The 26851-nt window shown below is 49.5% G+C and overlaps 11 protein-coding genes across 15 annotated transcripts; 7 read left to right on the forward strand and 4 right to left on the reverse strand.

Moving 5' to 3' along the window:
- Positions 1-94: 94 nt before the first annotated feature.
- Positions 95-1108, forward strand: PV09_07363 (uncharacterized protein). Its single transcript, XM_016361121.1, has 2 exons — positions 95-335; positions 390-1108. Exons 1-2 carry the CDS (start codon positions 276-278, stop codon positions 804-806), a joined length of 477 nt encoding a protein of 158 aa, XP_016210941.1. The 5' UTR covers positions 95-275; the 3' UTR covers positions 807-1108.
- Positions 1109-1414: 306 nt separating this feature from the next.
- On the reverse strand, positions 1415-2659 carry PV09_07364 (uncharacterized protein). The gene is made up of 2 exons (XM_016361122.1): positions 2100-2659; positions 1415-2049 (listed from the first exon to the last, which is right to left on the reverse strand). The coding sequence occupies exons 1-2, from the start codon at positions 2610-2612 to the stop codon at positions 2011-2013; spliced, it is 552 nt and encodes a 183-aa protein (XP_016210942.1). The 5' UTR covers positions 2613-2659; the 3' UTR covers positions 1415-2010.
- Positions 2660-2889: 230 nt separating this feature from the next.
- On the forward strand, positions 2890-3841 carry PV09_07365 (uncharacterized protein). Its single transcript, XM_016361123.1, has one exon. The coding sequence runs from the start codon at positions 3301-3303 to the stop codon at positions 3661-3663; it is 363 nt and encodes a 120-aa protein (XP_016210943.1). The 5' UTR covers positions 2890-3300; the 3' UTR covers positions 3664-3841.
- A 294-nt stretch (positions 3842-4135) lies between these two features.
- On the forward strand, positions 4136-4522 carry PV09_07366 (uncharacterized protein; the record flags this gene model as incomplete). Its single annotated transcript, XM_016361124.1, has 1 exon — positions 4136-4522. Exon 1 carries the CDS (start codon positions 4256-4258, stop codon positions 4520-4522), a length of 267 nt encoding a protein of 88 aa, XP_016210944.1. The 5' UTR covers positions 4136-4255.
- Positions 4523-5835: 1313 nt separating this feature from the next.
- PV09_07367 (uncharacterized protein) lies at positions 5836-6693 on the forward strand (the record flags this gene model as incomplete). Its single annotated transcript, XM_016361125.1, has 2 exons — positions 5836-6286; positions 6380-6693. 2 exons carry the CDS (start codon positions 5836-5838, stop codon positions 6691-6693), a joined length of 765 nt encoding a protein of 254 aa, XP_016210945.1.
- A 3-nt stretch (positions 6694-6696) lies between these two features.
- Positions 6697-10299, forward strand: PV09_07368 (uncharacterized protein). The gene is made up of 3 exons (XM_016361126.1): positions 6697-7629; positions 7686-8065; positions 8125-10299. Exons 1-3 carry the CDS (start codon positions 7607-7609, stop codon positions 10032-10034), a joined length of 2313 nt encoding a protein of 770 aa, XP_016210946.1. The 5' UTR covers positions 6697-7606; the 3' UTR covers positions 10035-10299.
- On the reverse strand, positions 10224-13696 carry PV09_07369. Of its 2 annotated transcripts, XM_016361128.1 has the most exons (3): positions 13571-13696; positions 13031-13444; positions 10224-12939 (listed from the first exon to the last, which is right to left on the reverse strand). In XM_016361128.1, the coding sequence occupies exons 2-3, from the start codon at positions 13431-13433 to the stop codon at positions 10535-10537; spliced, it is 2808 nt and encodes a 935-aa protein (XP_016210948.1). In that variant the 5' UTR covers positions 13434-13444; positions 13571-13696; the 3' UTR covers positions 10224-10534. The 2 variants fall into 2 exon arrangements, with proteins under 2 accessions (XP_016210948.1, XP_016210947.1); XM_016361127.1 differs by lacking the exon at positions 13571-13696 and having other exon boundaries at positions 13031-13562.
- A 473-nt stretch (positions 13697-14169) lies between these two features.
- PV09_07370 (uncharacterized protein) lies at positions 14170-17957 on the reverse strand. The gene has a single exon (XM_016361129.1). The coding sequence runs from the start codon at positions 17573-17575 to the stop codon at positions 14468-14470; it is 3108 nt and encodes a 1035-aa protein (XP_016210949.1). The 5' UTR covers positions 17576-17957; the 3' UTR covers positions 14170-14467.
- Positions 17958-19310: 1353 nt separating this feature from the next.
- PV09_07371 (uncharacterized protein) lies at positions 19311-20615 on the forward strand (the record flags this gene model as incomplete). Its single annotated transcript, XM_016361130.1, has 3 exons — positions 19311-19574; positions 19625-20382; positions 20432-20615. 3 exons carry the CDS (start codon positions 19311-19313, stop codon positions 20613-20615), a joined length of 1206 nt encoding a protein of 401 aa, XP_016210950.1.
- Positions 20616-21158: 543 nt separating this feature from the next.
- On the forward strand, positions 21159-23754 carry PV09_07372 (uncharacterized protein; the record flags this gene model as incomplete). The annotated part of the gene is made up of 2 exons (XM_016361131.1): positions 21159-21528; positions 21594-23754. 2 exons carry the CDS (start codon positions 21159-21161, stop codon positions 23498-23500), a joined length of 2277 nt encoding a protein of 758 aa, XP_016210951.1. The 3' UTR covers positions 23501-23754.
- PV09_07373 lies at positions 23724-26708 on the reverse strand. 4 transcript variants are annotated; one of them, XM_016361132.1, is made up of 6 exons: positions 26573-26708; positions 26123-26206; positions 26017-26052; positions 25879-25950; positions 25718-25813; positions 23724-25593 (listed from the first exon to the last, which is right to left on the reverse strand). In XM_016361132.1, exons 1-6 carry the CDS (start codon positions 26636-26638, stop codon positions 24103-24105), a joined length of 1845 nt encoding a protein of 614 aa, XP_016210952.1. In that variant the 5' UTR covers positions 26639-26708; the 3' UTR covers positions 23724-24102. The 4 variants fall into 4 exon arrangements, with proteins under 4 accessions (XP_016210952.1, XP_016210955.1, XP_016210954.1 ...); XM_016361135.1 differs by having other exon boundaries at positions 23724-25813; positions 25879-26052; XM_016361134.1 differs by having other exon boundaries at positions 23724-25813; positions 25879-26206.
- Positions 26709-26851: the final 143 nt, after the last annotated feature.

The following is a 26851-nucleotide window of genomic DNA, read 5'->3' on the forward strand; positions in this document are numbered from 1 at the left end:
GGATGGAGGAACATGTGCGAAAGAGAGACCACGTTCGGCATGTGGCTGAAGAATCACGCAGACAAAAACAACTGGTACCCCCACATCCACCCCTCCCCTTTGCAACTTGAGCGAATTCTCTTGACACTTCCCGTCCGAATCATCGCTCTCGGTACGTGGGGATTGTACACACACACACACACATATATATATATATATATATATATATATATCTTCATTACCGGAAAAGATTGGCTCTTGTAAATACTTACTCTTTCAAAACTTCAGATTTCAAGATGCCTTATGGTCGTGGAGGCGCGGGCAATATTGAGGCTGCAAATCAAAAGCAGATAGACGTACGTATGAATGATAGGCTCAGTTGTAGATCATGTCCTTACCATGCACGACAGGACTTGGAGGCTCAACGCTCACGAGGGGAGCCAAGACCCGTCGAACCTGCAGAATCGAGCAAGTCTTCATCTATAGCAAGTCCAGCAAATCTGAATCAGGAGTATGCACACATGGGCAGAGGTGGTGCAGGCAATTGGTACTCACCGAAAGACCTATCGCAGACGGGCAAGTTTGATACATCGCCTGAGCAGCTTTCAAGCGAGAGCAGATCTATCGACAAAGATGCGACTTCAGAGTCAAGGCATCGGGGACGAGGGGGGGCAGGCAACTTCATTTGGTCATCCGAGGAGGAGACGAATGTAGAGAAACGAAGGAAAGAAGTGGAAATTGAACTCAAAGAGATGGTTGCAAAGGGTGTAGAAGCCGAACTTGCTCCACCACCTCGAGCTTTTATACGACAGTGGAACGAGTATTAAAGTGTGCACATATCCTCACGCGCTTGACTGAGCATATTCGGCTAGAGGATATGATTCATCCGGGATTTGAATCGTTGCGTAGATACCCTTTGAGACTATTATGATTTGCATGCGTTTCTTGTCCAAAGACAGCTGTTCTGCAGGCTTGGACTTGTCGAAAAGAGCGTTGACTCATAACGACATGGTGCTATGTGACAGTAGATTCTGGCTTACAAACTACTTGATAGCTACGCAAGAGCTCTTAATGAAAGCTGAGGACAAGGATAGAATACGAGGCTATGCTGATCTGTGTTGTTTTTCCATTGTGTATTTCCGCTCAAATGAACACACAGCCTTGGGTGTGCTATCAGATCCAATTATGGAAAATATATAATTATCGTGGAAGGTCAAAGGATGTCGCTAATTCGGACACGGATATTGTTGATATGAGGTGATAATTTCCCCGACAATATCGGATGTGACATAAGTGAAAAGAACACTCGTGTCGACCAATCCAGAATGCCCCATGAGAAGCCATGGTCAAAACTCGTTTTCTATTGATGAACCATAAAGCTAATAAAATAAGCTGGAGAATCCGTATGTTCATGACTGGTGCGAGACAGCCATGCCGATCATCAAATCTGAACCCATTGAAGTAATCATTAGACGCCATGTTCAAGCCAGCGCCATTATTCAAATACAACGACTAGTTACTCTATGTTTTCTCAAGCCGGATCATTACACACAAATTCGTAATCTTGCAGCATCATTTTAGATACTGAAAACTATTTACGTGATAATGTATTTCAACTAATGGATTGAAACTTCGAATCTGCGAGAGTATCTTATTTTCGAGATTGCGCGTCGCAGTTCGCAGCAATTGAATCTTCTTCAGCTAGTGTAGGACTTCTCCTATTAGTCCTTTTTTCGCAGTGGTGGGGGGCTTCTGGTGTGAGGTGCATCTTTCAAAAGTATCCGAAGCTTATTGTGCCGATGAGAATCATGGCCGTATAGCAGTCCGATTTGATAGCGTATAAATTCAAATTATTGAGATCCGGACCACAAATAGAGCATTACAATCGTCAACGTTTCAAAAATGAACTGTATACAGATTTGATGCGAGGCTTTGCACATTTGAACTATGTGTGATGTGCATGATCCTAATTCTGACAGCATCTGCACACAATTTTGACAGGTCATGAGCCCCGGAGCCACGTCGTGCTCGTTAATTTTGACGGGGTTTTACAATGCCATCGCTCATGAACTAAAGACTGCTCAGCATAAACAAGTCAAGAAAGCCGACGGACTACCTACGTAGTACACAACAGTGGAGTCGTCCTGAACAGTAGCAAGAACAAGTCTTTTGCAGACATCCCAGGCCTTGTGGTGATCTACAGGTTTAGCATCCATGGCATCAAATACTTCAGCGAACCGCTTTAAAGACCATTTCTCTCGAGTGTGGGAGGGAAGAACCCATTCTTTCTGGGGAGCTTCTAGTGCGCTGACTTCGTCGCCAGCTTCAGAGCGCAAATCGGAGCGTTGATCTCTCCGTTCCAACTCATCTTTCAATATCTGTGCCTGCTCATCTGGGTGAACGTATAGCCTATTGGGCGGAAGGCCTGAGATAATTGGCCTCGGAAAAGGTACGCCGCTTATCGGTGCCTTTGTGTGAATTTCCAAGCCAGTCCACCGGTGTTGATACTGCAGGTTATGCATCACCTGGAGCGCAAGTAGGCTCAAGTGATCTGAATGTTTTGAGTTTTCAGAAGACTGATCTTGTAAATACGTTTCCAACGCTGATAGCTGTGAATTGGTAGCCTCCAACATTGCGTGGCGCTTTCAACTCTTTCAGAGCTGCGAATAGTGGTTCTTCCCCCAGGCAAGGGCGATTTTTTCGCACGCAAAAAATAAGCATTTGCAATTGATATCGGCGGCAAATTGGAGAATGACAAAACTGGAATAGCTCAAGTCCGAGCGCATTCACCCTTCGATCAACTATCCTGCATGATTGGTCTTCAAATTGCAAGGTTCAGGTGTGGCGAGGATCTTCCACAGAAAGGCGGACTGGTCAAGATCTGGACCACACCATGTTGCACCAGAACAAGTTTCGTCCCTTTCAGTCGAAGTCTGCTCTCAGCAGACGTATTTCCGATGTTACTCCATTCGAAAGCATGTCATCTTGCTTGGTAAATACATAACGCAGCTCTAGTTTTGCTCCGCTGCCTTACTCTTGCCAGAGGAATGTGGTGGGAAGGCGTTTCGTATTTGAACGTGCTTATGGATTCTTCGTCAGCGACCTTTCCAATCAGCGATAGTATAACTAGTGCACCAGTCCAAATGGGCAGTTCAATGCTTCCTTCCTCTACCTCCTCTAGCGAAGGATGAAAACGTGGGAACAGAAAACTCGACCGCCACACCGCAGCCTTCAATCGCCTCTAGGACCAGTGCGTCAATACCGACCGGTCGTTTGCAGAGCGCGTCCCTCAAGCTCATAAATGCTGATCTGCCACGAGGCATGTGGGCAGCAGGTGGAAGCACTGTGACCCAGACTCCAACAATCAGTGATATAAGAGGCGGTGTGTTTCCCCCCGACGAAGTTTGCGTTCACGAACGTGCAGGCGAGCAGTACCGAAGCAAAGCCAGCACTGCCACTAGGGGTGGCTCTCACAAGCGGAGCCGACATAATAGTGGGCTTTTCGTCGATAAGAGCAAGAGAACAGGCACGAATCTGGTTCAATTTGACTCAGCAATCAAAAAAGTGCAGGAACAGGGAGAGTATGTGCATCGCGATATTCACGACAATGGAGTTAAGGAACAGTATCCTACGATAAAGATTCATCAACCCATGCGACAAACAATGGCTACAAATCGCCACTGAAGCTGCCGTGGAAGACATCGATCAGAATTGCACTGCTTTCATTCTAGAAATAGTTTCTCAATTTCTCTCGGTATCTGTATTACTATATATGGTCTCAATGTCGTGGCCTGGGGTGACATGCTCTTTCTTCTGCTTTGTAATGCAGCCCCAGCAATGTGCCATCCATCATGCAATGACATCACCTCGCCACGTCGAGTCTGGATCGAGATCGATTCACAGATCTTAAATGCACTATTTTGTGTCACTGGCTTTGGTTTGATTCCTTGGCGATTTAGAGATTTATACTGGTTGCTCATGTATAGAGGCGTGCTGACACGAAGGAAAGACAAGAGGCTAAGGGGCATAAGGATGCTTGCTGGCATTCATCGAAGTTGGTTTCGTCTTTCTGGCAGCGATGAGTGGTACAATGAGAGCGACCCCACACAAGATGAACAAAATCCTGCTGTGCCTTTGCCTTTAAAAAGGAAGTTGAATGCACCGCTGACAACCACACGAGCACCGCCAACTGCGACATGGCGAATGAATTTTGTGGTCTGGATGAACGCATGGAACACCTTTTTTCAGGCTTGTCTTTGTGGTTTTATGTGGGGGTATGAACAGATACAACCGTCTGTCTTGGAGCACTGGCTTTTTTGTCGCAATCGCTTGTATTGTCGCCGCCCTTGGCGGAATTATGATGGGATTGGAAGGCAGAAAGGTGAAGAGAGTCGAAGGTGTGCCACTCAAAACTTACCTGGTCTTAGATGATGCAGAAGCACCACAGGGCTCTAATCTGAAAATTGTAGATGAGAGAGACGACCTCAGCGCCCAGACCATCAAGACTGAAGACATTCCCAAGGATCCGTCATTGACTGGCTGAGCGTATACTGTATCGCTAAAGAATTGCTCGTTTCTTGAAATCATTTCTGGTGGTTGCTGTTGACAGACATTTTCTAATCACTTTACCGCATTTGGAGCCAGGAGCCATGGATTTCCTCCGTTTTAGTCGTGGAGCTATTTCGAACATGTTGCAGGAGCCGAGTTAATCCCTTTTCGAGAGGGAATCTAAGCTACATTTGGCAAGAAAGTGATATTTCTTCGTAAGAAGACCGTTTGGATCTCGATATGGTGACGTTCCAAGATAGAAAAAGCGCAGCTCTAGGGCTCCACTGCTCATCCTGCCATCAAGGAGCAGTACACACAGGCGATCTTGGAAAACCTTGACGTCGAAAACAGAAATGTGATTCCTTATCGCACTTACCGAGATTAAGTGGGGGGTTAGGTTGTTTCTTGCGTTGTAGTAATTTGGTTTTGAGACAAGCTTCGACCAGAACGCCTAGCCTCGATCGTGACAAGGTGGCGGGTGAAGGCGTTCTTCGAGTCATTGAACAAGATCAAGCCGCAAACACGCTTGACATTCTGGAAGCAAGGAAGGGCTCGGTGTGGTGGCCGTGACATATACATTAAATTGATAAAACTGGCATGCCGCGCATCGTCTCGCTTAGTAGGACGAGAGTCAGTTGATGTGTTTATGATCCGCCAACGGACCGTTTGGGGGATTACAGATCTGACTACGAAAGAGCGAAAGATTGTGGATGAAGAATAGTGTCAAATATGTTTCGATGACGTACCCGTCAGCAAGCAGTAATGAACGGGATCAGCTTTACGACTATTGCGCTTCGCCTCCCAGGATAGGATCGGACGTGGACGGTGGTTGATAACGTGTGGTGTGTTGATGCTGCTGACTTTTGTTCATAGACATCAAGGTTTATCAGTGCTCGTGAGAATGAAAACTCTCTTACACGCATCCTAAGTGGGTGGTATTTGAGGAGGCTGGAGATGGTAAGAGAACATGGGTTACGTAGTCACCATGAAGGTGAAGAGGAGGAAATTTAGCAGGTCTGAGTGGGTGATTGTTTCGTTTCCTAACGGTCCATACGGACTCAGAGGAAGCTTCGGGTACGTGCTATCCGAACATTCTTAACGATTAGCGACCTCAAATTTCACACATATCTGTGGCAAGTGTGAAATACGACCGTAACTGCGCAAGCTCATGAACGTGAGTGAGGATTAGTTAAGGCTCACGCACGATGATTCGTCTCCCGTGGTTTTAGTATCAGGCCGCTGCCTGACTTGGATTGGCCGTCTTTTGGGCCATGGACAAAAGACAGAGAGCTGACACGACCATCAGCAATGTCTTTCGAGACGGTTCAGAGTGAGGTTGGGTTCGGTGCAGGTATTGCACACGGTGGAAGCCTAAGGGATACCACGACGGGTATCTTTTGTGTACACCAAGGCCATGGTGCTTTTTGGAGGATTAGCGTGACGCCCAACGTGCCCCCGATGGAGAGTATCGATAGAGCAGGCCTAAGACACGGCCGCCCAGGGTCCACTCGGGTGGTTGGCCGCAGATCTAAAGCTGGACCGACTGCTCCAAAACAGAGAGTTTCAACGAAATATTGGGAGGACAAATACCAAGGGAGAATCCACCCAGTGCCCTTGCAAGCTTCGAGAACAGCGGCACAAGCGTGGCTGGTCGCATGCGAGCGGGCCAATGCGATCAACGGGCCCGTTCCTAAACGACAAGGTGGTGGCGAGAGCACGGCTGGTACAGGGTGTCTGGTGCGACTTGAGCCTTCGACAAGTGGGCTTAGGGTTGACGTTTATCCTATTCTTCTGTCGCTCTTCTCCAGGGGAAACAAGGCCCTTCAGATGAGACGCTTGAGCTGACAGCCAGGCGAGGCCAACTCTTGTCGCTCAATCGGCTTGGGCTGGCCAGGCTGTATAGGACAGATCGCTGGCACAGGAATAGAAGTGCCCGCTCCACCCCTTCACTGCTGCTTTTGCGAGCGAACGCGCATGCGAGCAGGCGGCACGCTGCAGGTCTGCAAGCAAAAGAACAGACTGCTTATGTGGAACTGCATGGCCGAGCAAGGGAGAACCCTGGGCTTGCCAAACACCTCAGCGGACTCACAGCACGCTCGGCTGCCCAAGCGCGCTCCGGCTGTGGCTTGGGGATCTCGAGACAACCTCAAACACTTCAAGTTTTGACACCTCAAATCATGCCACTGCCGAATCCAGCCGTCAACGCCGCAATGACACTTGAGACGCTGCGTGTCCAACTTTGCTAAAACATCTTGTTCGAGTTTAGTCTCGACAGGCATGCCTCGAAACCAGGAAAAAGAGCCCAAACAATTGGCCATTGTTCTCATCGCTGTTTGCTTCCACTTGAAGCGCGGCAAGGATTTCCTCTCCATCACCAGCAGAACCGCCGGCCGTCCCAGAAGCCGTAATGTTGCCTGCTATAGCGCCTGTCTCCCACAAATCTTGCCGGATGATGCAGCCGGCTGCGTCGTGTTCGACAACAGCCTCATCTAATCATACCGCGATGGGTTCCAGAGTAGTGTCGCCAAGGCCGTATGTCATTCATATCAAACACTCACCTTGATTCTGTGCGGCCTGCGCCGAGCGACGTTCCTTCCAAATTATTTCCAGCTTTAATATACTTAACTTCAACGACCATTATCCCGGCTGCTACTAGTCTCTGGCTGCGATTCTCTCCCTAGGCTGGCCCTTGACGTATGCTCATTTCTCTTCAAACGTCCTGATCCCTCCAGCACTGCCTGCCAAAAAAGGTCACTGGTTCTCCGATTCTTAGCCCACTTTCGCTTGAGATACTTCGCGGTTTTTCCGATCTTGGACTTCGCAACATAAGTATTCCCACCCTAGCTACTTCATAATTTCTGGAAGCTGTCTCTCCGTGTCCACGTAGCATCTGTATGCTAATCGGTCCATTGCTCTCCACCTTCCACCTCAAGGGCAAGGTCTACCGTCTTGCGATTCGCCAATCGAAAGAAGCTGTGTGAACGTGTCGATTACTTGCGCGCCTGAATGTCACTGATCGGACACGTTAGACCACCCTACGACTGTGCAGCCTGAGGATCCGGATCGGTGCGCGCCTGATATGGAATTCAGCTCCGTTCCGCAGTAAGTACATCTTGTCTGCATCGAAAAGGAACATCTTGCTCATGTAAGGGCGACAGGCATCGTCCCACCAACACGTTCTCTCAACTGGACGAGCGAGAGGGAAATGCAGCCCTAGAAATGTATAGTGGTAGCAACCTGACACCACAAACTCAGACACCTCAGCCGACGCTGTCATTACCCCCTCAAGTTTCAAATGGATGGTTCACCAGCAACATGACGGCGGAAGCGCGGGCATCTCAGCGTCATACGATGATGTTCATCGACTCGCGCCCCCCTAGAAGCGACATGCCTCAAGGTCGACCGTTAAGCATGACGGCTGTGTCTGGTTATACGAAGTTGGGTGTCCAGAATCCACGAGGCGAATATTTGGCACAGCCGCACATGCCACTCCCGGTCGTTCAACAACCGAAAATGACACAAAGTGTCGTGGTCCCAAGTGAGTACGCATATTTGAATGATAGTGGACATCGTTGCCCACTAACAAGACTGGCTCAGATGGTTGGATCCAGTCAAAGGCCTGTCATGATCTTGAGTTCTCCAATTTGGAGGCGGATATGACTGAATACGGTCAAGGAATGTTTGGCGTGGATGACGATAATACTGTCATTGACCTTCGAAGATTTTCGACTTCTGGGCAAGATCAGGCACGCGACATGTTAGTCGGCTCCTCTCGACGCATGTCAGAATCAACAAACTCTATGTCGAGCCACGGCCCATTTGCTGACCTCCCTCACTTGGATGACTCTCCACCTTTGGATCATCCATCACACATGGAAGCTGACTGGTCTGGTTTTGACACCTCGTCTATTTCCCAACTGGACCCCGCAGCATCGCCCCGCCCCCCGTCACTCATTCGAAGCGCAAGCAGATCCAGAGCGTCTCCGGTTCCAAATCTTCGCACCTCTCCTTATACGCTAGAATCTACACGTAACAAACGCTGGTCAACCGGAATGTATCCTGGACAACCGCATCCGCGGCCGTATCAATTGAACCGATATTCATCCTTCTATGGCTCTCCATTGAATCCCCAACATTCAATTTCCCCACTTGGCCCGGAGAATGTAACACCTTTGCCATCTCAGAGCTACTTGTTCCCATCTGCTCCTTTCGGAGTTACAAATAATGCGATGCTTTACCCGACGTCTGATCCCTTCCCTGAAGTTCCTCGACCACTTCCATCGCAGGGCTTATTCCGGTTGCTACAAAGCAATGCTGATCGATCGACTGGTTGCTATTCTCACTGTGCAGATCTCTCCGACCCTCCCGACTTGTATTCTTCACTGAACGAAAAACCATCTGAACCCCCGGAAGAGGATATGAACCCATCGGAGCCTGAAATGGTGCCGCATGAACAAGAGCTGCGATTTCCCGGCGACTTGTACACTCCAAAATGGGTACGTGGTCATGGAAATAAGCGCGAAGGCTGGTGCGGGCTCTGCAAGCCAGGTAGATGGCTTGTTTTGAAGAATTCTGCCTTCTGGTATGATAAGAGCTTTACACATGGCGTCTCTGCCGCGACCGGGGCAGCGTTTCAGAGCCCTCAAGAAACAAGACGTACCGAAGGTAATTTGGATGTTTGGGAAGGGCTTTGTGGAAGTTGTGGTGAATGGATTGCACTTGTGAGCAGCAAAAAGAAAGGTACCACATGGTTTCGCCACGCCTACAAATGCCACACACATCCAAAAGTCAAGGACGGACCAAAGCGGCGCCGTGAAATAGCAGTCACAACGATTCGTTCGAGCGAGCCTGCTTCTAATAGTGAACCAACTATTACCGTATCGTGTAGTACTCCGCCGTCAAGTGGCGTTGAGCTGTCTGCAAAAGAGCCAAGACTTGTGAAACTCGAGGAGGGTGCAGAGACAAAACAGGAGCTCAACAGATTGGAAGTCAAAATCGAAGACGAGGCAACTCCGGTGTCTACTCCACAACTGACACACACTTCAATGTCTACGCCACAATTGGCAACAATGCATACGCCAACTTCGAGCTATACCCCGACAGCGAAGGAGAAAAAACGTTTCTCCGTCATGTTCGATACATCAATGATATCTCAAAGCTTCTCGTCACAACTTGAAGCCTTTGCAGAACATGAATCTGAAAGCACCCCTACTATGGAAGAGGAAAACAATGAGCTCTCGACAGAGCCGCAGCAACAGCAGCCCAATACGCCAACCGAACCCACCTACATATTCAACCACGATGGCACCTTCACCGAAAACTCAAGCATAGGGTTTTCCGTCTCCAATAACCACGATCTGAAAACAGATACTGATCATTTGATGTCACTTGACCACAGCTCAACTAATGACTTCTTTCCACAACCCAGCCATTTCGACTTTTCGGCCCCACCCATGCAGCCACTAGAGTACAAAATAACGCATCCTCCAGAAGGAAATTGGATATGACACGAATTCACTCGCTTACTGTTTGATTCTGATCATTTTATTATTGAAGATCTTCACGCGATCTATGCATAATTCCCGAAAGCCCGACATGATGCCGAAAGCTTGAGGTAATTATGTTGAGCTATAAGAGAAGGATTATACGGCATCAGTGAGCTAATGTGATATGCATAATGACTTTCTAACTTGTATCAAATCTTACTTCAGGAACGACTTGCAGGAGTCTCAGAGAACGTATTCGATCTATGACTCTTTTTGTAAATAGACGTCAGCTCGGATACTAAGCTGTTTGCTGCTTGTAATGATATTCGTTCCGTAATTTAATTATTGCACGACTACAGCGAAGACGTCAAAAGCCCATCACTTTCAACGTGTTTTCGAACAACTGTTTTGAGTCTCAAAGGAAATCGTAGTAATTTGCAAATAGTCGTCGCCGTCCTTAGGCTCCTACATTCCAATAGTCACATGTTGAGAATGCTCTAAAGAGAGTGCCTGCGCTATTGTCATAGCCACTCCAAACCGATCTCATCGTCCAAGCTTTTCAATTTAGTTGGACGACAATACTTGCCTAGCGTCACTTTCGTACGCGAACTTATTAGGAGCCTGCCCCGAGGGTTGCGCCGCGAAACCACTCTAGACTTCTTGACGTTGTTTGATGTCGCACAATGTGGATCACTTGAGTAAACAAGCTCATCCATTTCCTCGTCCAACTGGAAGCCTTTGCTACTTCCCAAAACATCGACTATCCGAGGCTTCTTTCGTACCCATGTCAGTGAAAGTTCGTCATCAAACTCAATATCGCTACTATTTGCATAACACCGTTTCGAAAAAGAAGGACCGTGCCGATTTGTCGTTTTTTTCTGATTTGGGAAAGTCAAGATTGACTTGGATTCAGCCATGTTGGTCCGTTCAACCAAAGCTATTCGCTCTTGAAGAGCATTTGATTGAATGCGGCTATCGATGTGATGAATTGGGGCCGGGGAAGAGCTTTCTCGAGTGCTTGGTGACAGGAGGAGTGATGATATGTTTGCATCTCTCACGTCACCGCTGCGAGATCCCTGATTACAAGCACTGCTTCTATCAGAGCAAGGTTTACCAGATACCGTGAGATTTATTCCGTGATATCTATTCACGGTCTGTTCTATTGATCGACTGCGATCCGTAGGCAGCACTACAGAGCGCCGACACGATGCCAGCATATGGATGACAGGGTCAACGGAGGTAGGTCCTGCTTCGATCCATTCGCCTATACTGTCCTCCCACTTCAGCCCTTCTCTATCGCGTCTGGGCAACGGTGTCGCTTTGAATGGAGTGTCTCTAGTGGGACAGTGCCTTTGACCGTGCCACGAGTTTTCAAGCGTTTCAGCCAATCTCTCAGCTTCATGGGAGCCAAGCCGTGCGGCGAAAAGACGTGTACTGGATACGACGAGGTCTGCCAAGAACTGCCGTTTCGAGTATGAAATGTCCTCTAGTATTGGCGAGGATGATAAAAATTCAGCCAAAGTCGACAAAACTTCAAAACCGTCGTTTCCAAGTAGCTTGGCGGAGGTTCGAGACACTGAATAGAGCAACTCTGGCAAAATCTCGACAGTTGCACGTCCGTACTCTGCGTTCACTCGCAAGCACCGATCAATAGCTCTTAAGCCATCGATCAAGTCACTAATATGCACGGCTTGTTTCTCCCCGGGAGAAGGCCGCTGCAACACGTGAACTAGAAGTGTAGTGGCAAGTATTATAGCAAAACGCTCCAGAACTGAGTCATCAGATATTTCCCCGTCGAAAACCGGGGAGAGCAGGATGTCGAGCGAGAGAGACCCGAGTAAGCGAATTATCGGAACTGGCTCGGCTTTGGGCAGTTCTTGAGGATGTAACGTTGCGCATATGGTAAATGACCCCAGAATGGCAAAAATGCTGGAAAACGAGTTGTTCAGCGACATATTTAAGTGCTTCTTGCTTGAGCGACTGTTTGCCGCTGCGTGAGGCTGCTGCGGCGGCCCTATATTCATGAACTTCGCGCGGGGCAACATTTTTGGGCATTTCGGACATCCCAGACCGCTATCGTAGTAGTCTGGTATTGCCGCGCTTGTCAATAGTCGCTTCTTTGAGGATTTCGGTTCCTCTTGGGCGCAGTCAAGTGATAGGACAGTGTTCAAAAAGTTCGAAACATCTCTGACCAAATCTAGACGTTCATGGAAGTCTTTACCAGGATCCATGAATGCATGATAAACGCTCATCCAAAGTGCCGTCAATCGACGTGATCCGAACCAGCAGACTGGAAGCACTGATCTAGCCAAAATGCCAAATTGCCGAAATTCGAATGACGTTCTGCCTCGTACGTCAAATTGGCTCGATATCTCCGCGACTGTGTTGAAAGAGTGCGCGAATGTATTGTCGCGACTGCAGCAAGGCTTGTCTGGAGTGATCGAACGTAATAGAGTGTTGGTAATGGACTCAACCTCTGCACTTGAAGCGTGTTTGAGGCGTGAGTGCTGAGGATTTCTCATCCGCCGAAGAAGCGCTAGAACATGAGATCGAGGAATTTGAGAGTTAATCACCATCTTCTCGAACAGCGCAAGACCGTATTCCCGAGAAACAGCTCTCAAGTAATCGTCCGAACCGATTTGAAATGTTTCATGAAGAAGCGAGTAGGCTTCTGTCGCTACGTCAAACCTGCTCTCTGCGGCTAGGGTTTCTTGTTGATCTTCAAGTTCAACGACATGACGTGCATATCGTCGACAGCACATAGCCCGAAGTGATCTCGGGCCCATTTCTGGGAAGAAGGCATGTTGTGCATCTAGAGTTGCGCAGGTATTGGTGGCCTCAATCAGGTCGAGCGTGCCTCTAACTAGCTTCTGAGATCTGAAGTTTAACTCGTCCGATTGAGAAACAAACTTTTCGTTGAATATATCTTTTAAAGGTGTCAGCTATCTCATTTGTACCGAAGGAAGCTCGAAGACATCCTGGCTCGTGAGCACATGATATATTTTGTGTTTGCTTACCTCGACCAAGCGAATGCTCGAAATTCTGGTCAAGACTGCCCTCGCTACGTGTTGCTCCAACACCTCTAATTCGGGCAACAACAGGTGTGGGGATGGAAAAGGCTCCAGCCGAGTGCTGAGATTTGGGAGCGGAGGAAACGCGGTGCGCTTGTCTAGCGTATTGTCGTGTCACGGCCTTGTGGCGCTTTCCTGTTACCCAGTCGGGATCATGTCTTGGGCCAGGACTATCACCAAATTTATGGCGTGTGAATAATGGCGCAGTCTGTGACTCCTGATCTCGTTTCTTCACCTCAGCAAGAGGCTCAGAACGAAGCGCAGATTTCCTTGAAACGATGGGACGAAGTAGGCGAAAACATCTTGAAACTGTCCATTCTACGCTGGAGTTTTCTCCAGTCGAGATCATATCCTCAACCCCTAAGGGATTCATTAGCTCATTTTGTGTAAGAGTTTCAATGTCTGCGTTAGAGTATCGTCTTCGAATTGTCGTAAGGGCTGTGCTGTTATGGCTTTGTTTACATCAAAATAAGTCGCACAACTGACCTCGGAGGAATGATCGAGCCAGGAAAATTTGACAATTTATATTCTATAAGCGCATGGAAGTCGAAGTGATGCAATTGAAAATGTTTCTGGAATAGAAGCACGCTGATGTGGGATAATAGTTATGCGCCCAAAGGAAAGTATGAGGACAGGACTTGGGAAGAAAGTGAAAGCAATCAGATGTGGCTTAGCGCGGAGCAATGCCCAGCCACAACTTGAATCACGAGAAGTACCCGCTGGTATGCGCTTGTACATATATTCTAGCTCGCCTCGCCACGCTAGTCGCGCTGCCGACCACGTCCAACTTATGCTACATATCGACGCTGAGCTACCCACACTGGTAATATTTTTTCTACTCTGGTCACCTCACCGTTTATACGTCCATCCCATCACCTACTGTGCCTTTAACTGAAGATAGTACAAGCATATTCTGAATGCTTTATCAATGTCCATTCAATTTTATTAGGAGTTCTGTAAGGTGTAAGCGGAGCTCCCCTGGCTTGCTCATCCAACCCACTAGCTTGGTTAGCCGACATTTGCGCTCACTTGCAGCTATCGAAACAGTTTAACCTCTTGTTCTCTACAATGAAATTGTCACGTCCATGTTGCAGCGTCCAGATTTACTTTCTCAATGATGTTCTTTTCAATAAATGCAGTTTTGTAAGGGGTGAACTTGGCTGAATTCACAGAGACTATTTTTGCTTATCCTATAAACACGAAAATCGTCCCTTGTGCTTTCCAAGAACAGAAATATGTATTGGGCGAGGACCATGAGTACGCTTAACATCGCAACGTGAGAGCCGTGCTAGCTTCTGTACTTTTGATGCAGCCCAAACATGTATGCCTATCTCGGACAAATTTCCTCGCTGTCACCTGTCTCAAACACCGAGTCGACCAAGATTAAGGGGTATACCCCCGAATAAGCTCCTGTCCCCCAAAATCAAAGTTTCCAAGGATAACTGAGGAAGTGAATGGATCTTCCGTAGAGAGATGAGGAGGATCGAGGTTGAAAGGCATAAACCAGGCCGTGCTTGCATCAGCACCCAATCCACCGAAACCGGACAGACCTTCCGTGTTCCACATATCGTAATTGCTCGTGTCCGGTAGCATGGGAGTCTGCACATCTTGATCTTGGATTTGCTGCTCATTGATCGTATTTGAAATTGACGCTGCGGATGTGGGATCCATGCCTGCGTATGATGAGAGCACCAGGTGTCTATCGAGCTGAGAAAGGATTGGTGGCTGAATTAGCGGGTTGTGATTATTCAACAGGTTATAGTTCTGAGCGCCTTCGAGCCCAGTGCCGTGTATGCCGAAGCCTGTCGCCTCAGATCCTCTCGGAAGAGATTGTCGGCCTGTCTCCATGAAAAGAGTTTGCTGGCTTTCTAAAGGCATCGATTTGCCGCCAGTAATACCTTGCGCCTGTATATTCTCTTCTGCGGCTTTCTTTGCTTTTGACCTCCTCGCCTGTTTACGTAACTGTGATGCCTTTGTAGCCGGTGAGAGGGTTGCGAAAAATTCCTCTACGCTTTGTAAATCCGACTTCTGCCCAAGAACTGTGTCCGGTCCGGTTTCCACTTTGTTCATCCTTGCTGGATCTTCATAATCAGTTTCTGAGACGCCGCTAGGATAGTGGTCAAACCAATCGCCGTATTGCAGTATCGCTTCTGATTTGCCCTGCGACTCTGGCGACCCTCTCAAAACAGCATCGGCGTGGTGCCGATACAGGTCCTTCAAGTTCTCTGTCATGAAGTGGAACATGCCCCAGTACTTCTTCATTTTGGTGAGGTACTTGACGTTGTGCGCTAAGTTCTGCTTCGCCGTCTCCTGCGTCCTTGGATTCTTCGAAAAGACGCCCTGGACGTGTACAGTGCTTGAATAGAAGGCACAATAACCCGCAAAAGGAGCCGTGACATTGTGGTCAAAGGCCTCCTTTATCAGCACGGAAACGTTGTTTGCGGCATCGATAGCGGCTCGAGCACAGTCTATGACGAATGTTTTTGGAATGTTCTTGTCTAATCTGCCAAAGCCAGAGGAAGGAAGTGCCCATCGATTCATGAAGAGACGCACCTGATGATAAACCAAGTGCAAAAACACAAATTGATTGGCGGTCTTTTCACTTTCGTGATTCTGAAGATTTTCTGGAGTCCAGGCCAAATGCGCTGGTAGCTGTTGCTTAAAGTCATCCACTTGCTTCCGCAGTTCATGAAGTTTCGACTTTTCGCTCCAGATCGGGTACTGATCTTTCTCGCGTCCGCCCATGTTCCAGTACTGAACAAGCCGACCCCACACAGCAACAAGCTTTATGTAGTACGCAGACGTGCCCATATTATTTCGCGCACATTCCAATTGTCCCGCGTCCTTGTCTACAGGATTCAGAACTTTGCCTTGAAGTGTTTCTGTTGGTGCAGAGAGCTCCATCTCGAAGAGGCGTTCTTTGACGGGCAAAGGGATGTTAACGAAGTCTTCGGACATCTGCATCGGCCTATCCGTTCCAGATGCATTAAATCTATCCATAAGGAAACAAGCCCACATGGCACGTCGGCGAATCTCTCGGTCGGTAGGGCTGATTTCAGACTCGTCTTTCTTCTGGGCATGTTTACCCCAACCGTTATGGTCGAGATCTTGGTGGAGAAGTAGCGCAAAAGCCATTCGCTGGGCCATGCCTGCGAGCATCCAACTACGACCTCCATGACACGTGCCAAATTCATGCAAGCCGAGCAAGAGGTAGACAATCAAAATAGTGAGATTTGGGGTGTCCCATCGACGGAGCGCGATGTCACGAGCTGCTTTTGCCCACTCCTCACCACGTAAGAATGCTGGTTCAGTTCGCAGCTGTGGATGGTTGGAAAACCGAGCGGATATTGCGCAAACTGCGAGAACCAACACCGGTGCCACGTTACCCGCAGACAGCCTGGCCATGAAGCTTGGCTTGTGAAGCAGTGGGTAGGACTGAGCATAAACGAAATCAAAATAAACCTCCGCCAGATGCTCTTGTATCTCTTTCGATGGCAGGTACTCGGCACCTTCGTATAACAGAGTCTTTTCTTCTGTTTCCGCTCCTTTGAAATTTTCTGCCAATTCGCTGGTTTTGGCCGCAATTTTGGACCTTGACCATTTATCTAAGTCTGGATCGTCACCAAAAGCCTCGTCAGCTGCGCGTTTTTTACCCGTCGTTTTGGTTGGCGGTGTCGGCAGAGCAGGACGTACAACTGCTCGCGGAACCGCTGATTGGCTCTCCTTGGGAATGAGCTTGATAACCCGATCCTCCATTCTCTTAAGCCTCTTGTCGAGCATTGCCATGTAATCAGTTCGCGGTGCGGCCTTGCGGGTTGTCACTTTGTACACGCACGGTATCCGTGATCGCAAGCAATGCTTGCATGCGGGTTTCTCACCGGAGCAGCGGATTTTCTTTCTTCTGCAGGCTATACAGGCTAGAGGTAACCTCTTCCGGTCCTTCCCAGCTTTGGTTTTCAGCTCTGACCACGCTGGTGGTGGCTCGTTCTTGTCCTTTTCAGCCATCTTCCTCTTCGTCTGCGCATGTTTGTCCGCTGACGACGCCATCTCCGAGGCCTCTGCGAGAATCTCCATGCTTGTAGTTCTTGGTGCGCCAGCCTTCATGTTACTTGCTTTAGCTCTCGTATCGCTGCCATTTGTCGACAAGCTCAGCATGTTATGTGTGTCAAGAGGCGGAAGAATAACTGGTGATGGCTGACTTGGGCTGTTCAAGGGAAGAAACGCACTTGAGGACGGATTCGGAGGCGAGCGCTGGTGAGGTGGAAGTGGACCTGAAAAATTGGTTGTCGACACTTGCGCAAAATCTGGATAGCGAGGACTGCTGCCGGAGGCCATGGACGAGGAGGGTGAGGGGTGGATGAGAGATTCGATTCTTGGTGTCCTTGAATCGGACATGATATATTCGTGTAGGCTCAATGGGTCTTGTTGCGACGATAGCTGGCCATCTTGGCTTGCGAGGTCACGTTGTAGTCGTGGGTTGGCCGTTGCCATAGATCAGCGGGACATAACTGAGTGTCCGGGCGGCGCTGACTGGGCGCTTTCCTACCAAAGGAGGCACGTTGAAACGGCGGAAAGTTTGTCACTGAGGGCAATGCGCCCGTGTGTGCTGCAGCAGAAACTCGAACTACGTGAAGAGTAGGAACTGATGATACGGCCCGAAACTCGGCGCGAGGAAGCTTTGTGGCGGGAGTGGGGAAGCCGGATGTGCTGGAGATCCACTCGTTTCTATCGTACCCAAAATCGCGTGTGCTCCGAGCGACGGTGAATGTTGTCGCAGAAGAGGGCGCTGTGATCGAAATTGCTGGGAGTCAAGAGGTTGCCTGCACAGGCAATGATGTGGATCGTGTCAAAACGCTCTCGCACAGAACTGGGGGAAACATTTGTAATGCGGAGAACGCGCGCGAACGGGTTGGGCCCAGACCAGTGGAGGAATCACTCCAATCAATGCGTGCGGTGGCTGGAGGAGTGAACAGTCAGGATCGCGTTGCATCAAAAGACGCAGCACGAGAACAACGTCTTTCATGGAGGGAGGACCACAATCGGGAAGCTTTCAGGTTCAAGACGTTTGAACGTGCGCACCTTTCATCGCAACAGGTTCGTCTCTTTGTGCGCACTCTTGGCAGCGCCCAAGTGATGCTTCGAACGCGTGGCTCTACAGACAAACATATTGCTCCAAGTTCATGTGTCCTGTACGGACGCATTGGACGTCTATCCTCTGCTATGGAGCACCTTGGCTTCACCTGGATCGGACGCCTGTGTCAGACACATGAGGCAAGTAGCAGGAGCACTAAAGGACAAGAGCGCGGTTGACGAGCAAAGCCTCCGCCAACAAGCTTCGCATTCCAGCTGTGCGTCATTCCGTCAGAGGCAACGAAAATGAATGCCCCGGAACGTGACCACGGGCAGCCAGTTGACAGGCAGCGTAGCATCTCCGCGATAGATTGAGTTAGAATCCGAACCATGCTCTGATCGTGAGCATGAGTTGCGGCTGCAGCAGCATCTGCTGAAGACCGCCGCGCAGTGCACGGCAGCGGGCCCAATCCGACGATGCGTCAAGACGACCGGTCTCAGCCGACCACGGCCTTGTCAGAAGTCAACGGCAGGCCGACGAGCATCTCGTCGAAGCGTGGGCAGCAAAGCAGGACGGGCACCGGCACAGGGACAGGCACGGCGCCGGGCTTGCGCCGCGCCCAGAAGCTGACACCAGCACAACAAGCGCAACCATCGCTGGCGCGGTGTCCTGGCAAGACGTCGAGCTTGGCGGAAAGGCTGACACCTCTCTTCTTGCCGCGCTTCATCATCGCCGTCTTCGACCGGCCTGAATCTCATCGCACCTCGACTGGGGATGCAAGGCAAGCTCCCACTGACGCGCAACAGCCGGCCACGTCCGACTCCGCTCATTCGTCCGGTCGGAGGCGCGGGTTCTCTACGCTTTGCTCAGTTTGTCGAATTGCGTAAGCCTTGTCATGAAGTGGACGTTGCAAACGCTGGATTCGTGTGCGCAGCGTCGTCACTCACGCGGAGCCGGACGCCTAATCGCGCGCGATAGCCAGCTTTCATCTCGCCTCTGTTCTTTTCCGTTTTCTTTCGACATGCACGGCAACATGTCGCATGCGCAATTGCGTCTCTCATTCGCTCTTTTCGTCCCCAAGTTACAGACACCAAGTCCAGGCGCTCTTGGATTCTTCTGCTAGACGCAGCAATTGCTTTCGTATCTGATCATATCATGCATCTACGATTTGTCACCAGAGTGCAATTCATTGCAGCTTTAGCCGCCATCTCTCTCCTCACGTATTCTGTGTGGATATATCCGTCTCTGCCCGTCACATCACGCCTAGCAAACGTATTGTCTGGGACGTCCAAGGTCGTCGTCGTCCTCGGAGACTCGTTCAGCGACACCGGCAAACACGTTGACGCCGCAGCCACTGCTGACATAGCGTCGAACAATGAGCGAAACAGTGCCAGGTGGACAGAAATACTATGCAAAGAGGTCAGGAGCGTTCTTATTTCACCTGAACGTCGCCCGCTGACAAGTCCTAGTTGGTTTGCGACACTGTCCTGAACTTTGCTCGTTCTGCGAGCGATCTGTCGACCTATTCCGGCGGCGTCGTTGTTGATAATGAGTTGTATGCCAACACGACGTCGGAGAACAAGACCTCGCTAGCACTTCTACCAGATCTGAAAGAACAGATACAAGAATGGATCAGATATGAACACAAGTCAACGTCTGTCGACTTAGACTCCGAGTATGTCTTCGCCATCACCCTCGGATTTTGGGACATATGGCAGTATGCAACCTTGGACCTGAAGAGTGCACAGAACGCAATTGCACATAGCGTCTTTATACTTTTCGAGCAACTAGATGCCATCGCCGAGTCGTTCGATGAGCCTGTGTCATTTGTGCTGCCGCGGCTATGGGACGTTAGCTTTACTCCTAGGTTCATGTCACTGGCTCACAGTCAGAACTCGCAGTCTCGGAAATTCAGCGAACAGCAGCACAAGCTCATCTATCTGGTTAAATATTGGAACACCGTCCTGTCACAGTATGCCGAGAACTGGAAGAGCAGTCACATTTATCTTCCTGACTGGAACAATTGGCTGTTGGATCAAATCCGTTCTGTACAAATGAAGCAGATGGGTTTTTTTGACTCGCTCGGCCTCGGAACACAGTCACCGACCTTCAAAGACGTTCGAAATCCCTGCTCAAGATTGGTTGTTCCTATGGACACTTCCGATGGCAGTGACGTATCCATGAGCGTGCCTTCTGAATGCGAAGCGCCACAAGACCATCTGTTCTGGTAAGATAACTCGTATTCGACAATCTAGCCAATCATCTAACTTGCGTAGGGACGATACCCAGTTCAGTTCTGTTGCCCATGAGCAGTTAGGTGCCTTGGCTGTAGAATTACTAAGCTCGAACAACAGTGCAAACGCCCATGCTATGACCCAGGCTTCGACCTCGGACGAGAACAAAGGAAAGGCAACAATCGCACTGCCTCGTTTGGCACCAAGCCTTGCCCCAGGAAATTAACTCTGAGCAATTCGAAGCGGGTGTTGGCGAGGGTTGGCCATCAGTCGCGGATTGCTGCACTTTCTTTCACCCCAACAGGTATCAGGGTTGACTGGACTTTGGGGGGCTCTGTTACACATCAGAGCGTGCGGAATCATGTCGAAAGCCATTTCCGTACTCTACCGCTTTCCGCTGAAATGCCGCCGTTGTCGCTTCCTTGCGGTCGGACTGCATCACGCCTAAAGATCCGAAAGCGAACAAAGGAAAAGGATCAAACGTCGCCGTGAACGGCGGAAATTTGTGACGCGAAGCATGCCACGGTTTCACTGGATTTTTTTTTTTTTTCGACAACAAAGGATTTCAATGGTCTCACCATTGTAGACAAAGACAAATACCATCGTTCTCACTGTGTCTTCTGACTTCAATCCCGTTGTCTCCTTGTTGCGACTCTATAGACTCACCGCTTCCAACCTATTTCAAATGTACATACTCTCTATAAGCGGGAGCTATAGTTGAATACCTGATGTCCAGTATTTCCAACCAGTCTCCGGCTTGAATATAACAATGTCACGAACTGCCCCTATTGCCTCGCTTGACGAGAGTGAACCATCTGCTAGCAAGACTGCTGGACCTGTTTCTTCAATATCGTTGAGGCCGCGCTCAAACAGGTATATCGCTGAACCTGGGCAGACTCTCAATCGGGATATCACAGCAATCGATCATCAGTCTCAAAACCTAGCTGCAAGTACCAGTAGTTTCGAGGCGGCAAGAAGTTCGCCAGAGAGTATGACTCGGCAACATCCGGCGTTGTTTCCTCCTGAGAGCTTGTCTTCGCACAAGAATGAAAACACATCACGGCCTTCTACAACGGCCGAAGCCGTACTAGACATTTGCCTTTGTCAACCTGATCCAAAAATTCCGCGACCCCGCAATGGTACGTTTCCATATCTTTTGCAACTGCTTCTTCCTGATTGTTTAGATTTACTCACTCTCCGTCAGCGTTCATTTTGTATCGCCAACATCATCAACAAAATATAATTTTGCAACATAGAGGACTTTCAAATCCCGAGATTTCAAAAATTGCGGGCCAGTTGTGGCAAGCAGAGCCTGAGGAAGTGAAGAACACGTGGAAAGCATTTGCAGAGGAGGAGAAAGCTCGGCACGCTCAGCAGTATCCAGATTACCGTTTTCAACCACGGCACAAGAACAAGATCGCACCGAGCTCAGTCCAGGGGGAAAAGGCGCGCTGCCCAAAGTGTGGAGGCAGAAGCATCGTCGCCAAATCTTTGGCATTTACCCCGTCACTATTGCACTCGAAACCGAACGATTGTATCACCTACAGTCCGACCCTGCCGGCACCTCAGAACAGCGTTTTCAGCTCTAGTCACAAGCTGCTAGGAGCCACGTCGAATTCGATTGCGTCGTCAAATCAGAGAGATAGTCAGGTCGGAACAACGGGCAGCCCCATGGCAAGAAAATTCTCAGACACTGCAATCGAAATATCCGATTCAAAGCGTCGTCGTTATGAGAGCTATAGGGCAGCAATACCTGCGAGGCGATCAGAAGTTACGCACCCGGCTAATTCCAACGACCAGAACACCTTGTCTAGTAACGTAATGAATCTTATACCTCGAGTGTCTGACATGAAACGAGCATCATTGCCAACTTCTCCGGAAGCTAAGATGTCTGCCCGTCATATCTCCACGTGTCATTCGACAGCCTCATCACCGCCTCTCACGCCACACACAACTGGTCCTATCACAGGACTTCCTGCTTCAATGTTGCCGAGCGGATCTGGTAGAAATGGGCTGCATTCCTATCCCGTAACGCCCATTACAGTACACAACCATCTTTCACCACGTCCACTCTCGCCGCAAGCGTACCATAATTCAGAGTCTTTGCGGCTGGCTCCACTTCTGTCTCCTGCTGCTGGAGAGCATAGACGCAGCATAGAAGCGATGATAATGAGCATACCCGTCATTGGGAAGCTTGGGCAACTTCGTCGCATCGCCCCACCTATCAAAGAACCTTCGCTTGGATCACCGCCTTATCGTATTCGTGGGTCTATCATTGCAATCGAGGGCGATGAGACTTGTGCTGCTGAGGCTATGCTGGAGCAACTTGAGATAGCCTTAAGGCGTAATGACGAGTTCGACATTCGGACTCTTCCAGGTCCGCGAGCTCCTGGAGAACACTGCAAGCTGAAGGACTATATAGACGTAGTATCTGTGTGGCATGACGAGACGAAGAAGATTACTGACTTCATCACGGGTGTCGATTACACCCGGGTTGAAGAAATTCGAGTCAAAGACTCTGTATCCGATTTCTCTTCGATGCGTGAGCAGTCGAATCTGAGCAGCGCAGATAAGTTGGCAAACAGGCACATAGGCGATGGCGGTCTTTCCGCAGACGCACGCGGAGATTTCTACAATGCACCTTTTGAAAGACATTCTTGTGATCATCATTCCGAGGAGAAAACGGAGGCGGTTGCGAAGACGGAGTGTGAAGCTCGTCGCCGATCCGATGTAGAGCGACTAGCATCGAAGATCCCACTGTTGCTGATAGGCAATTACATACTTCACGGATCGAACGCGTGGTCGACCGCACTGCCTATCAACGACGTCTACAGCCCAGCGGACCATTGGGCATGGACTGCGACGCTGTGGCGTGGTGTCGTCGGTGCCGATTTAACCGTATACGTCCGAACCACGGACAAAGAGCGGGATGAACCGATGAGTGCTAATGGTGCAAGAACGCATGCAGCGGAGAAGAAGGTCGAGATCAAGGACGACGTCGGTGCCATTCTGGTCAGGCGCGAGTACGGCAAAGTAGATGATGGTGCGGTTCGAAGGGTGGCTTTTGAGATCGGAGAGCTAGTTCGCATGCAAGCCGGGAAGCAGTCCTAGTTGCCATGAGGCTGGAAGATCATCCCATGCTCGTTGTTTGCATTCAGTCCACAACGCTAGTAGCGCTGCTTTCAAGCGTTCTAGTTGGACTGCACTTGTGTATGGGCACTTGAAGTTACCTTAAGCTACATCATAACAGATGTGTGAAATGACGAAAATAAGCGTGCTACTAGATGGTGGACTATGTATGCTCGGGTAAAAGGTAATGCTGGTAACTGATGGATATGGCTATATTCAAGTGTGTGTGCGTAGAGTATGTATGTTCCAGGGCAGGTTGGAAACGCGTGAGTCGCGTGCCTGCTGGCACCCTGTGCGTGTGTCGTTGTCGTTGCAACAGAACTGCATTCTTGCATAGATAAATACACACCTTTGAACGTGACTTGTACACTGCACACTCTCAGCTGGAAAATATTGAATTAAAAATGGTATCTGGTCATTAAGTCTCGCCATTCTAAATCCGTGCAGCTCTGTTTACAACACAAGGCAGCATAACGTGTCCTCTCTCAGCCGTGGCTAAATCGTAGGATCGAACCGCTTTGAGAAGTCATGCGGATGGGTGGTCTTAGAGCGTCTGGAGATGAAGACTTAGTCATTTCATATAGTCAAATGTTGACTTCATGAAATCGTAGGTGTGCAGCGAGTGCGAAATCGGGCACTCGAGCATCGCAGTGCGGACAAATGCCCACAAAGCATTGTTCATCGCTCTCGGACTCGTCCCAAGTGCTAGCGGCTTCGGATAACTGAGTGCTCTGCGACAATGGTAATTGATCTTCTGAGCCAATTGCAATGGCATCCAACGCCGGAGCACGGCTCGCGGCCATTGTGTTCACTGCGCCTATGTTATTCGTTTGTATAAGGGAGGTGACATTCGCCTTCACGCTTCCGGGGACCTCCGAAGTTTTCTCTCGAAACTTGAACATCTTGCCAATGTCGCGACCAGCCGCGGATTTTGACGTTCCAGCAGTTTCTACCATGTTCGTCACAGCTACGTTGATAAGGCTTAAGTCCCATCCTCTTCTTTCGGGATGGAGATGACGAAAGAGGACGACTAGGCTCTCGTGAACCAGGCGCTTGGCCAACAGCTCAACAGGCTCTGCAAGATTGAATACGAAGGTTGGAAGACTCGTAGACCGAGAGATCCTAATTGAGGCTCGAGCTCTGTTACCATCAGCTCCAGGCGGCGGACGTGGCCGCGTAGAGAGTCGTAAGGTTCTAGGGTGCACGAGCCATTGCCGCGTCTTCTTCTGTCCATGGTTGCCATCCAAGACTTGAACTTCTACAGTAAGATCTGCGCGCATGCGATGTAACAAGCTAGTAGATAGGGTTAGTAGTTCACGTAGCACACCTTCCATGGTGTTCATGCACCGATAGCTGTCTTCGATGCTGATCTGCTTCGGAAAGTCTCTGGCCATAGCGACTTCAGTATCGTCGATTCCATGCAACAAACACCAAGTCTTGAAGCCAACTCCTCGTTGCATCCCCGGACCGGCAAGAATTTCTTCGAGCACTTGAGCATTAAGTCCAGGAAGATTTCGCAGATCACCTACAGTGGTCCGCTCTAGCCTTTCTGAGCATGGAATGCTAGATCCGGAATCAAGGCTGCATTTCAAGACATAATGCCTAAGTTTTTCGGTCATCTTGAAACCAATATCGGGCACTTTGCCGATATCATGGGCGTCCATGAAACTAGCGACGTTGCCAAGCGCTCCGTTATCCTCGTACTCATACGGCGGAAGCAGTGTGGTCTGAGCATTGGGCTTGTTGAGATTGCCCACTAGTTTAGAAAGTAGTTTCGACGTTGAGATGCCAACAGTGCAAGTGTAACCCATCTGTTGTTCTACTTGCTGACGAATATGATACGCTAGATGAGATCCGAGAGACAGTCGCAACAAGAGCGAATCATCGGATCCAGACAAAGAGGCTGAGAGGGAGAAATTTTGAGGATATGTATGACCCGGGATATTGGTCGCGTCATAAACGAAGCCACTGGTTGGATCACTGCGATGAAGATGGAAGAAGGCGGGTTGGGGCTGCTTGTGCTCTGCGAGTATCTGCAGATTATATTCAATGATGTCAGTCACGTCAAGAAAGACCTGCAAAAGGGTCTTAGCGCGCTTTCCATAACGCAGTATTGGGACGGCTAAAAATAGATTGTGGTGAGTCGCTGTGCAGCGTATGCTGAGCATTCCGCATAAGCAAACAGATGACGGATCGTACCTCATCGAATCCAAGGGCCTCGACCTTGTGATTCCACGAAAAGCCGCGTAAGAAACGGTATAGCGCTTTGCTAGCATCGCGAAATTTGGTGAGGTCCTACAGAGAATGTGTGAGAAGCTGATCGCAAGAGCACCAAGCCGTGCTATTCGATGAGACCCTACCTCGCCTAGAACAATTACCGCATCTGGACACTTAGCCTTCGCATCCCGGATCAGCTGGAGTTTGTGCAGGCCCTGCGGAGAGGAGAAAATGCTGGTTAGACCTAGGTAGCCTCATGTGATTGCCTCTAGGCTGCGTACTCTTCGGCGTGCTTCGTAATTACACGTGACGACAATCTAACGCCAGCATAAGCAGCTCCTTCCTGACGAGAATCAAGTGCTGAGTGTGGAATGCTTGATCAAGTACCTGTTTCTGTTGGACGCACAACGGAACGCTTTTAAGGGCTGGATTTTCCACTTCAAAGACGGAGCAGTAGAAGGCATCGACATCCTATAAAATACGATCATGGTTAGCCGGTCAGGCAACACGTGATTCTAAGCTTAACTTAGACTCTTCGATGTGTCTCTAGCGGTCGAAGCTGCGATCGGTAGTGCCGGGCTGGAAACGAATGCGCAGGCAGGCGACCTTCGCTCCTGTGAATGTGCAGTTGATGGAAGTCGAGACAGTTTACCGCATTTTCCGTAGGGCGCAACATCTGAAGATGATTGGTCTTTCACCTTCTGGAGGTGTTTTGAAACCAGAATCGATCACGGTGTGATCCACCATCGAGAAATGCAGTATCTGTCTTACGGGGAGGGACGTTCCGCGGATGGGCAAGTCAAGCGACTAGGTGCGATGAGCGTTGAATTCACTGACAAAGTGGAGAATTATCCTGTCATCCTTTCTTTTCATGGCCAAGGATCCTCGACAGGATGAAAGCATGAAGCTCTCCCTTGGTGAAGCGAGTGAGTCCCGGTCGTCGAACAGGATCCTTTTGCAGACTGCCTTGGGGCGGCAACACGCAAACAAATGAGCCGTGCACGTCCAATGTTTCAATGGCCAACAGAAATCAACGCACGGCCGCGGTCTATTTCTAGCTCGCACTGGCAGTGGAGCTAAGACGCGTGGCGCTATTTTCGTCGGCGATCTGCTCGA

The sequence above is a fragment of the Verruconis gallopava genome (genome assembly GCF_000836295.1).
Source record: "Verruconis gallopava strain CBS 43764 unplaced genomic scaffold supercont1.29, whole genome shotgun sequence".
Taxonomy (NCBI): domain Eukaryota; kingdom Fungi; phylum Ascomycota; class Dothideomycetes; order Venturiales; family Sympoventuriaceae; genus Verruconis; species Verruconis gallopava.

Excerpts from the sequence above, each read along its gene's own strand:
- PV09_07368 (XM_016361126.1), top strand. The coding sequence starts at position 7,607 with ATGGAATTCAGCTCCGTTCCGCA. Across the intron at positions 7,630-7,685 it reads GAATTCAGCTCCGTTCCGCA|GCATCGTCCCACCAACACGT; the intron begins GTAAGTACATCT and ends TAAGGGCGACAG. Across the intron at positions 8,066-8,124 it reads ACAAAGTGTCGTGGTCCCAA|ATGGTTGGATCCAGTCAAAG; the intron begins GTGAGTACGCAT and ends AGACTGGCTCAG.
- PV09_07365 (XM_016361123.1), top strand. The coding sequence starts at position 3,301 with ATGTGGGCAGCAGGTGGAAGCACTGTGACCCAGACTCCAACAATCAGT.
- PV09_07364 (XM_016361122.1), bottom strand. The coding sequence starts at position 2,612 with ATGTTGGAGGCTACCAATTCACAGCTATCAGCGTTGGAAACGTATTTA. Across the intron at positions 2,050-2,099 it reads ACTCCACTGTTGTGTACTAC|TTCATGAGCGATGGCATTGT; the intron begins GTAGGTAGTCCG and ends AGCAGTCTTTAG.
- PV09_07363 (XM_016361121.1), top strand. The coding sequence starts at position 276 with ATGCCTTATGGTCGTGGAGGCGCGGGCAATATTGAGGCTGCAAATCAA. Across the intron at positions 336-389 it reads CAAATCAAAAGCAGATAGAC|GACTTGGAGGCTCAACGCTC; the intron begins GTACGTATGAAT and ends CATGCACGACAG.
- PV09_07373 (XM_016361132.1), bottom strand. The coding sequence starts at position 26,638 with ATGCTTTCATCCTGTCGAGGATCCTTGGCCATGAAAAGAAAGGATGAC. Across the intron at positions 25,951-26,016 it reads ATTACGAAGCACGCCGAAGA|GGCCTGCACAAACTCCAGCT; the intron begins GTACGCAGCCTA and ends TCCTCTCCGCAG. Across the intron at positions 25,594-25,717 it reads AGGCCCTTGGATTCGATGAG|GTCTTTCTTGACGTGACTGA; the intron begins GTACGATCCGTC and ends ACCCTTTTGCAG.
- PV09_07369 (XM_016361127.1), bottom strand. The coding sequence starts at position 13,457 with ATGAATCCCTTAGGGGTTGAGGATATGATCTCGACTGGAGAAAACTCC. Across the intron at positions 12,940-13,030 it reads CGAGCATTCGCTTGGTCGAG|ATATATTCAACGAAAAGTTT; the intron begins GTAAGCAAACAC and ends CACCTTTAAAAG.
- PV09_07370 (XM_016361129.1), bottom strand. The coding sequence starts at position 17,575 with ATGGCAACGGCCAACCCACGACTACAACGTGACCTCGCAAGCCAAGAT.